Below are 10,759 nucleotides of genomic sequence, written 5' to 3'. Positions count from 1 at the left end.
TAGGATTAAGGAGATGAAGGGTAGTTGTATTTCCGAAATAATATAATCTCTCATGGTATTTTATTTAGCAATACTATTACATTCTGGTTTTGAAATTAGTGCTATGTTTTCCTGCTAACAAAATGTTTAACCTAGATGGGTGTGTGATGAACAACCTGAAGACATCATTGCCTAAAAATTCAAGTTCAGTTTCCTCAGAGATGTAATCTTTATCCACAACAAAATGTAAAAAGATGTTTGGTAACTTACAAATTACTTAGAAGCTTTCTAAATATAAACACCCACCCACTGACATATTATACAAACACAAGTTGGAAAAAAATAATTTTATTGTTCACTAATACAAACCAGTTGAATGGTGTAACTGATAAGTAATCTCTCTCTCTCAACTTACCTAGGAATTGTTCTAGTCCTGGGATTTGGACTGCTTTACAATTAACCATGTGACTACACAGTTTCTGTTATCACCACTGCCATCCACAGCTAGAAAGGGACAAACATCAGTTTCGGCAAAATATGGTTAGATCCCATAAAACTGACCTCGTTTAAGGTTTAAATGTGTAGTCAGCTTGGCATCACTGAAGAGTTAGAAATGAAGATATTCTATAAATTGAAAGATTGCTTTACAAATCAAAGCAAGTCCAAATAATCAGATTCACTTGAAGAACAGTTCACTTAGTCCAGAACAGGTACCTGATGATTAACAAGATATGGGCACCTTGCAAAAAAAAGCAGGGCTATCCATTCAGAAATCTTGCTAATGATGATGAAAAGATTGCTGGCAGATTCCTCTCCGAGTTATCCAGTCAGTAATCCTGGTACCATTGAAAGCTTCTTTGCTGACCAATACAGAGTTGGGATGTCCTTCATGGGAAATTTTTTTAAAACCTAGATTTAAAAAGACCATGTGGGATAGTAAATTCATTTTAGAAGAAGTTATGCCAATGCTAAGGTCATGTTCTATCGAAGCTGATCTTTATATCAGAAATAGAGGAAACTTAAAAATCTGATGTTGATAGCCATCCATCCCTCATACACATGCACTCTTTTATGGAGAATATACTCATACAAGCCACATTCTAGTATTTGACCCCCGCCCCCCCCCCTTTGCAGCAACCCTGGGCTCATTTAGCTACAGGAGCCTATTTTCTGTGGGCTCCCAATGAAACACCATAAGGTGTGTTTTCCCCATCTCCCAACAAGCAAAAAAAATGTCACCAGCCCAAAACTGACTTTGTCCCTTCAAAATGAAACTAAGTTCAGCTTGCCCTCCACTGCAAGTTAAAGTCAAAACAAAATGCAGTACTTACAACAGCTACTTAGAGTGGGCATGTCTCCCCAAGGCAGCTTCCATGCGGCTCTGCTTTAAACCCTGTGCAATAGAAGAGACAGAATGGGTTGTTACAGAGGACCTGTTCATATTTTCGCTCTCTAAATTACTGGGGGTGGAAATCATATGACACTCAACCTGATTATCTAAATGTTCTTAATAGCAGTTCAGTAGGTCTTTGGTTAAGAGAAGGCACACCAGCTGGCACTCCCTATAATCGGAAGATAATACACAGCAGAACTGTCCCCCGATTAAATGTGTGCAAGTCTGTCAGCCACAGTGTTCCATGTCTCTTTAATGAGCTACAGAAATATTTATTTTATGTAATCTGTCAGGTGCTGACCAGCCGCAAATCGAAAGATTAACCTATTTAAGCAGTGTTAGCACCTTAATTGGTGACTTAGGCAAGTTGCTTGCATTTTAGTACAGAAAAAGATGTATGTTTCTTACCAGATAGTAACCAGTGTGATAGCCACTCATATACCAGGCTATTAACATACTTCCCAATGCTTCGTCGTCGTCAGGAGAATCTGGACTGAAAGGTGGTGGAGGTGGTATCAACTAAAAAGATAAATGAAAGACTTCTGAACTGGAATAACTAACTACCTTTTCTTCTCAAGACATTGAACAAGAAACAATTGTTCACTACAAACATTTAGAACAATTCTTAATGCAAATTTAATTGAATTAGGGAAATGATAATTGTAGGGGAACATTCCATTATTTAAATCCCCAGCTCAGGTGGTACCATTCAGCGTCTGGGTTATTAACTTTCTCTTTTGTGACAAGAGTATCCCTTTACTGTCACGCATTTTACCCATCACTCACCGGTGGTCCTGATGGAAATGGTGGAGGCCAGCCTGATAAAAAGGGTGGAGGTCCACTGAATTTCATTCCAGTCTACACGAGAGTAATTTAAAATACAATAAAAGGTCTTCATTATACCAATGCTTGCAAAATTAAGCATGCAAGATACAGCAACCCCCAAATCTCACAAAAACATCCATGACTGGAATGGCACCTGTAATTCTGCTTGTAAAGGTAAAGATACTACTCTTCTAAATAGCTGGAACAGTACCATATAGTACCGTAATTTTTGCTCTATAACACGCAGGTTTTTTCTCCTAAAAAGTAAGGGGAAATGTCTGTGCGTGTTATTGACCGAATGTGTGGTCCCTGGAGCTGACTTGCCCAAGCGCAGAGGCAAAAATCAGGCAAAAATAAGATTGGGCGGGTGGGCGGAGGGAAGGCGGAAGCTGCTGCTTTCCTGCATTCTGCCTCAGGGTCTTACTGCCCACCTGCTTCTGTTTCTGTTTCTGCGTTTGCTCAAACTCAACAAAGAGCAGGGAATCCCCTGCCCTCCTGGCAAGCAGAGGGTTAAGGAAAGGATCGAGTCCTTCCTTCTAATTCTTTCCTAGTCACACTGCGCGCAGGCTCCAGCCCACCACCTCCTCCTCTCCGTGCTCTAGGGACTCGCAGGCAGCCGAAAAACATGCAGGTGGGAGGGGGGGGCTGGCTTGGGTGGGGGACTTTTGCCTTCCTTTCCTCCCTCCCGTTAAACCCCTCCCCTGCATTCTTAGCCAGCTGCTTTTCCACACACCCCTCTCGTGCTCCTTGTCCCTTCTGTGTTTTTCCTTCCCTCCCCATTTAAAACGTGGTGACAAAGCATGGATCCACATGGATCCTCAGGATTTTTGCATTGGGTCACCCCAAATTCACCATCAGATAACATAGCATGTCCATGGCTACAGCCGCACCAAAAAAATCACACACCCACTGTTGCCTGGGGCCACAATGGTGCAAAAACGTGGTTACAAAGCACAGATCCACATGGATTCTCAGGATTTTTGCATTGGGCTACCCCAAACTCACCGTCAAATCACATGTCTGTGGCCACAGCATGAAGCACAAAAATGATACACCCACTGTTTCATTCAGAATTTCCCCCCCTTGTTTTCCTCCTCTAAAAACTATGTGCGTGTTATGGTCAGATGCATGTTATAGAGCGAAAAATACGGTAATTGGGTGTCTTTCAGATTTGCTTCTATGCTTACCCTTCCAAGGCCCGGTACTGGTGGTGGAGGAAAGTGAGAATTCCACTGTGCTGATTTGGTACGATTGTATTTGTTTCCAGGTGACCGGAATGAGATGTCACTTTCATCTGTTGAATACTGAGTCTCGTTTTCATTCTAAAAAAATAATAGGAATTAGGAATTTGCAACCAGTATTTGCAAGCCATACGTAGCTATAACTAATGAAACTCAAAAAAAGCAACATTATTTTCTTCTGTTCTGAATTTGTGACCTTCCAAAAGACACCCTCTTAAATGCAAACTGTTAAAAGGTTTTATGAACCTGTCCTTCTGGAACTCTACTTTCATCCTTTCCCTATTTCTACTTAAGTTTTGACATATTCTTATCCATACCTGCCCTTTTAACTATTATTGCTTATGTCCTACTCCTTTGCCTTGATTTAAATAAATAAATAAATAAATAAATAAATAAATAAATACTGGGTGTTACTTAGAAGCATTTTAACATGCTTCAAATATGCACAATCACATCCACTCCCTGGTTGCAACAGAAGTAGCCTGCCACAAGCAGCGCAAAAAGGTGAAAACACAGCAAAATGCTTTCGATCTTTTGCAAAGGGAGCCAGTAGAATTTTTGTATTACCTCACTATTTGAGCTGCTTGCCATGTGGTCTTAGAGATATACAGCAGTTGCTTGAGTAAATGGGATCAAAGCTACTACTATACAACTGGGCTCAACAACTATGGAGATATCACCGGAATGTTTGTGGGTGGAAATGCTGCCTTTTATTCTGAAATTGCAGCCATGTTTCATCTCCAACCTTTGTGTTGTGTGTTTACTACAAACTTTTTTCTGTGTGCTCTTTAGAGAAGCTGTATAAAAAGCAGGCAGCAGAATTTTAATCTCCCAATCAGAAATTTCAATGCAAACCGGCAGAAAGACTTGCTGTGAGGGTTTCATGTGCCTTGGCTGTCCCCCCCCTGAAATAAATCATGTGCAGGAGGCCCAGGACTAAATTCAGCTCCCACAGAAAAAGGTAAAATCCTATATTTCATGTGCTTCAGCTTTAATCCTCACACACTGTACTTCCCTGAGCTGTGAAAGACGTGTAGCAATGACAAATTGTTCCCATTTCAGTCAAGTGTAAATTTTCTACTTGGCCTCACCTCAGCCGCACTTTTCTCATTTGTTCCCTCAGCATCCGTTGGTGGTAGCAGATCTGACAGATTTTGCTCTTCCTTATTTCCGTATCCAGTATAGACAACTACACAAGTCCCTTTCTTCCAGTTAATTGAGGTAATAGTTGCTTGGTACACATTGCCATCTTCAGACCAAACTGCACTGCACGCATCATTAACTCTCCACTGCATTGAAAGGAAAAAAGTTAAGTTGGTGGTGTTATGAATTTATTCCTCACTCTACTATACAAGTATGATTTCCCTCCTGCATACATGTATGTCATATTTGTGACATACCTGTTCAACACACCTATGTAAAAATTAACATATTGTAAAATGCATTCTCCTTCAATATTTGTTAGCCACATTAGCTTTAAAAACTCAACTTTGGATATCATGCTACGTTTTACTTTGTATTAATCTGTTTTAAAACTTCATCCTTTATCACCTCTGTTTGAAATAGTTCTGTAGATGCACTACCTAAAAATACTTTCCAGCAGCATAATACATTATTATTGCATATATAAAAAGTATTTCCCCATTTTAGGGACTGGAATACCCGAACTGAACCAAAGGCACAATACAGGCCATTGCAAAAACCAGGTTACTTCCCTGTAAAAATTCAAGTGCAACAAGAAAAAGGTGGCTAAAGCTTTAGGTTTTGTATATGGGAGCATATATTTATGTTTGAAGAAACAGGATCTTAATTCCATGATTTTAAAAACATTCTTAGTACTATGTCCTGTCACGGTTCCCTTCCCCCCCAAAATCACCTGTTTCTGTGGTCCAGCATTACTTTTCTTCCTACTCTTGTTCTTTTTATTATTTTTTCTTTTCGTCCCAGCGTTTTGTTCTGTTTTATCCAAAGGCTCTGAACAGTCACCATTCTTCAAAGCATTCTGATGGAAAGAAGATACAAAATAATTATTTTGCAGGTTTCCAATTCCCTTCACTCCTTAAACTATGTTACAGCTATTGGTATTTAATTTTTTTTACTAGTATTAATACAATAATTATTACTTCAAATATTCATATATTTCATCTAGATCATTTGATATAATGATGCACTGCACCAAATTTGATTAATCAAAACATATCAAGCATAAAAACTTAACTTCTAAGTCAATGTTAAAAATATAAAATAGTACATATACAGAATGTCCTTCTTAGAGCAGCCAGCTTTTTCCTGGCAGGCTCCTTTAGCTTTAAAAATATATGTGACAAACTGAACAGGTGAAGTTTTCCCTGTCACTGCATTTCTGCACTAAGAACTGTTCCATGGACTATCTGCTTTCATCTCAGCTGTTAAAAACCACAAGGATATTGAGAGAAGAAAAATGCAACAATCTTCTTCTGTCCCTTTCTTCCAATCCACCTATCTTTGAGGTGACAGTGAAGGATCAGAATGGGTAGCCACCATACAAGCTTGAATCTTTGCAGTTCACATGTTGCATAGCAGGTGGGTCATGCTAGAGTATGTTTTACCTTGAAGGATGCAACGGCTTTATCATATGCTTTTATGAGCGCTGTATCATCCCATATATCAGAATCATCACTCTGTAGAGACAAAACAGAATTGTAGGTTTCCTTTTTATTTTAAACTTGTTTTAAAAAACCCAAAAGATACTTTGAGAGTTACAGCCAAATCTAAAGGTACGGCTTCTTCAATATATCAAGATTATCTCATGCTATATACTATATTACTGCTGGCATCTAGAAAGTTACGTAGTTCAGGCATGGGCAGCTGCCACATGGTTCCTTTCCTTTCCTTAAACCATCTTTGAATGACCGATTGCCATGCCACATCATAAGAGGCTTTCCCCTGGTTACAATAACTGGTTGCCATGTGCAAATGCAAGCATCCCCTTGTGCACGTAGAACTTAGTTGTGAAACTAGTTGCATTCTGGGACAGCTTTCCAGTACTTTGTGCATAGCTCATGCTTTTGTTGAAGTTGCTAGGGCGAGCCTTTGGAGCAGAAATTCAAGGCCCAGCTCAGCAGAATGAACAGGAGCCCCCCACCCCCCAATGCAACAGGGCTGGTATGCGGCATTTGCAGTTGGTGTACACGTCTAACTCAGAAGTAATCCAACAGGACCAGGTAAGTGGACTGAAGCCTAGTCCACAGTGCCATCTAAAGAAGATATCCCCAATGAGACCACTAAATCCACTCACCTTACTATACCACTGCTTGCTTCCGTTTTGGAAGCGAGTCGACCTTCTTGCCCACCCCACTTAAGCAGTTACTTTCTAACGTGACATTAAGACGGGGAACATCCAGGAGAAATGATTTTGAGGAGATATGGAAGGTGTTTGTAGAATTTATGCTGTTAAAACGGAAAGGGGTCAAACCATCGCAAGAGGTTTTGGGAGGTTACAATGGAATGGTCTCGGTGGTGGGGTGTACAATTTTATTCATATTTATTTATCATTATTCCTTCGTCAAAGTAAAAAATAAAAAAGCAGCTCCTTTTCCCTCAGAATCCGCTCCGCTGAACTGCGAAGCTCAGAGTCCCTCCTGAGCAGCGCCTCACGCGGGAGGAGCGGCCTCGCCTCGCCCGCTCAGCCGACAGCGGCCCCCACGGAGGGAAAGCGAAACCCCATGAAGGGCCACGGAAAGCCCGGCCTACCCCAGTACCTGCCCGGCCCCGCGTCTGAAGAGCACCGCTTCGTCGCCGCCGCAAGAAGCCATGAGGGCTCCGGGATGAAGGCGCTCTTCCACAGGGCCTTCTTATACGTCATCAGTCAGCGACCGGAGGGGAGGAGCTCCACCGACAGAGGCCTCTTGCGAGCGCCGCCACCTCCGGGGAGATTGCCTTACTGCCCCCTGCAGGCCAGGAGGCCTCAAGCTCTTCCCGGCGGCCGCCTCCTCCTCCTTCCTGCGACAAAAGCGGGGCGGGGCAAGGGGTGGGAATTCCACAGGTAGCAGCCGCGCTTTTGCTGCGCAACGAGAGTCTGGTGCAGGATTCCGTTTCCAATGATGGGCAGAGAGACCGAGGGATTAAAAAGCAATCCTCGCATCCCAGCTGCCCAGCCCTTCTTTCGATCCACGTATATGGGGAAGGTGTGGGAGACCAAACCCCACCAAGCCTCGTTAGTGGTTGACTTCGCCAGGGTTACGACTTGTTCGCTTGTTAGCGTTTGAGGTATTGTTTCAAAGGTATTTGTTGTTTTTAGTGTGTTTTTAATTCGTTCATACGTAAATCAACTTGAGATGGTTCAGTCAGTGTTGATGAGACTGTAGCCTAGCAACATCCGGAGAGGGAAAATTCCCCTTTATCTGCTTCATAGGAAAGCCCGCACGCAGAGTAAATGAATAATACACACAACAGCCCGCATTTATATGGGGCACTTGATATTCCGATGCTTATTGCCTCAGTCTGAACATTTAGCCATCAAACTCAACCGCTGCTGATAAACCACATCTCCATTGATTTGTATAATGCCTTTTAAAAACCATTTATAGTAGTGGCCGTTTCCCATAAGGTCATGAAACAAATCTGTACCAGAAATCATCCATAGACTTGTGTGACCAGGAAATCGCATCAAGCTTTTTTTTTTTTTTAATAATATTTATTACTTTTATAGATTACAAAAAGAGAGAAAAAAAGCAAAAAAGAAAAAACAAAAGAAAAAACAGAGAAAAAAAACAAAAAGAAGGAAAAACAAACAAACAAAAACCATACAATACAATATATAAATAATACAGAACACAACCTAAACTCAAAACTAAACACATCAAACTAAACTAAACAAACCCCACTCCCCAAAACAAAAACAATTTAAAAACATACATCCTCTCTTTTCCATACTCTATCTTTCGTTCCCTTGTTTCCTCGACCTCCTCACACCTCCCTTTTTGTGTTCTGCTTCTATTAATTGTTTCAGCAAATCCTTTCCATCTTTCTCCATTTTCTGTGATATTGTAAATAACGTATTATTTTAACCTTATTTTCCATTAAAACTAAATTACTTATATATGCTTAACCTTATAACATTTCTATTAAGCCCATAAAAAATAAAAAAATAAAAAATAATCATTCCACCATTTTTCTATCACTCATTAATTTTACCATAAGTCTATATAAAAACTTTAAATTTTCCAATCTTCTTCCACCATTCTGCCAGTCCTTTCCGTCAATTCCATAAAGTCCATCAACCTGGTGATCTCACGTCCGAGGCTCTTAACTCTTTTCCAGGTCCCTTCTGCAGGTCTTCTTCATTTTCTTTAATGCTAGAGAGCCAATCTTGGGGAAATTCCAACCTATCAATCCTTTTCTTCCTTCTGAACAAATCAGCTGAGTTTCCATAGTTAAAACCACAGTCCATAAAGTATTTCCGGGTATATTTCAAAATTCCTCCAATTCCAAAGGCCCCCAAAACTTCAATCTCCTCCAGGCCCGAGTCCATGTCCCAAAAGTCAATTAATCCCTGCATAGAGGGCTCTTTCCAACTTTCCTTCTTTATTTTTTTTTTTATAAATATTTATTGGGTTTTACAATAGAAATAAACATAATAAACAGTGTAACATATATCTTAACATAATTTCACATTTTCTTTGGACTTCCTCACATCTCCCGCTCCCACTTTCATCGTTGTAACATTTTATCAGCAAATTTATTATCTTATTTGCATTCTTATATCCCATCTGTATATTTATAATCTTATAATTCTCAAAAAAAAATTCATATTTTCTCAATTTCACTTATTATCTTAAATCATCTAGTTTAGTGGTGCTCAATTATTTGTGATCTAGCATCCTGCTTAGCATTCACTCAAATTACAATGTTTTTGTAAATAATTCTTAAATTTCTTCCAATCCTCCTCCATCCTCTCTTCTCCCAGGTCGCGAATTCTGCTGGTCATCTCGGCCAGTTCCATATAGTCTATCAGTTGCATCTGCCATTCTTCCAGTGTGGGTAGATCTTGAGTTTTCCAGTGCTTTGCGAGAAGTATCCTTGCTGCTGTTATTGCATACATAAAAAATGTCTGGTCCTTCTTTACCACCCCTTGGCCGACAATGCCCAAAAGAAAGGCCTCTGGTTTCTTAGTGAAGGTATACTTAAATACCTTTTTCAGTTCATTATAAATCATTTCCCAGAACGTCTTCACTTTAGGACAAGTCCACCAGAGGTGAAAGAATGTTCCTTCACTCACTTTACATTTCCAACACTTATTATCAGACAGGTGGTATATTTTTGCAAGTTTGACTGGGGTCATATACCATCTATATATCATTTTCATTACATTTTCTTTCAAAGCATTGCATGCAGTAAAGTTCAACCCAGTACTCCACAACCTTTCCCAGTCCTCAAACATGATATTATACCCAATGTCCTGTGCCCACCTTATCATAGCCGATTTAACCGTTTCATCTTGTGTATTCCATTTTAACAGCAAGTTATACATCCTTGAAAGTACCTTAGTCTTTGGTTCTAACAATTCTGTTTCTAGTTTCGATTTCTCCACCTGGAACCCTAGTTTCTTGTCATTTTTAAAAACTTCTTTAATCTGAGCGTAATGTAACCAGTCTCGCACTTTATCCTTCATTTTCTCCAAACTCTGCAATTTCCAATTGTCTCCGTCTTTTTCTAATATTTCCCAATATTTAGGCCATTTAGCCTCCATATTGGGTCTTTTTCGGGCCTTAGCTTCCAAAGGTGAAAGCCACCTTGGAGTTTTATTTTCCAGCAAGTCTTTATATTTTGTCCAGACATTAAACAGTGATTTTCTGACAATATGGTTCTTAAAGGCCTTATTTGCTTTAACCTTGTCATACCATAAATATGCATGCCATCCAAAAGCATTGTTAAACCCTTCCAAATCCAACAGGTCAGTGTCTTCAAGAAGTAGCCAGTCTTTTAGCCAGCAGAACGCTGCGGCCTCATAATACAACTTTAAATCTGGCAGGGCAAAGCCCCCTCTTTCTTTCGCATCGGTTAATATCTTAAACTTGATTCTGGGCTTTTTGCCCTGCCAGACAAACTTAGAAATATCTCTTTGCCACTTCTGAAAGCACTCCGTCTTGTCCAAAACCTGAAGTGTTTGAAACAAAAACAACATCTTTGGCAATACATTCATCTTAATTTTGGGCAGATTTCCACTTTTTTGGCCTTAGGTGCCAGGCCTCTAGATATCCATATTTGGTCGATTCTTGTCCAGGTCAGTTGGGCTTCAGAAAAGAATGTTCCCTCTCTTCCTAGTGGGTTCTTTGTCCTC

General features: G+C 40.2%; 1 protein-coding gene across 1 annotated transcript; it reads right to left on the bottom strand.

Moving 5' to 3' along the window:
- Nucleotides 1-311: 311 nt before the first annotated feature.
- On the bottom strand, nucleotides 312-7,316 carry LOC308458591 (survival of motor neuron protein-like). The gene is made up of 9 exons (XM_080973341.1): nucleotides 7,179-7,316; nucleotides 6,027-6,098; nucleotides 5,315-5,440; nucleotides 4,530-4,727; nucleotides 3,385-3,519; nucleotides 2,159-2,230; nucleotides 1,781-1,891; nucleotides 1,311-1,372; nucleotides 312-888 (listed from the first exon to the last, which is right to left on the bottom strand). Exons 1-8 carry the CDS (start codon nucleotides 7,230-7,232, stop codon nucleotides 1,316-1,318), a joined length of 825 nt encoding a protein of 274 aa, XP_080829467.1. The 5' UTR covers nucleotides 7,233-7,316; the 3' UTR covers nucleotides 312-888; nucleotides 1,311-1,315.
- Between the last annotated feature and the right edge of the window lie 3,443 nt (nucleotides 7,317-10,759).

Source organism: Podarcis pityusensis (assembly GCF_964106645.2).
Source record: "Podarcis pityusensis genome assembly, chromosome: 11".
In the NCBI taxonomy this organism is placed as follows: domain Eukaryota; kingdom Metazoa; phylum Chordata; class Lepidosauria; order Squamata; family Lacertidae; genus Podarcis; species Podarcis pityusensis.
Note: the sequence above shows the minus strand (reverse complement) of the source record. Positions and strands in the feature narration are given on the sequence as shown.

Bases quoted from the DNA above. Each gene is read 5' to 3' on its own strand.
- LOC308458591 (XM_080973341.1), bottom strand. From the start codon at position 7,232: ATGGCTTCTTGCGGCGGCGACGAAGCGGTGCTCTTCAGACGCGGGGCC. The intron at 6,099-7,178 runs GTACTGGGGTAG...TTGTCTCTACAG, and splicing joins TCAGACGCGGGGCCGGGCAG to AGTGATGATTCTGATATATG. The intron at 1,892-2,158 runs GTGAGTGATGGG...TTATCTTTTTAG, and splicing joins CATTTCCATCAGGACCACCG to TTGATACCACCTCCACCACC.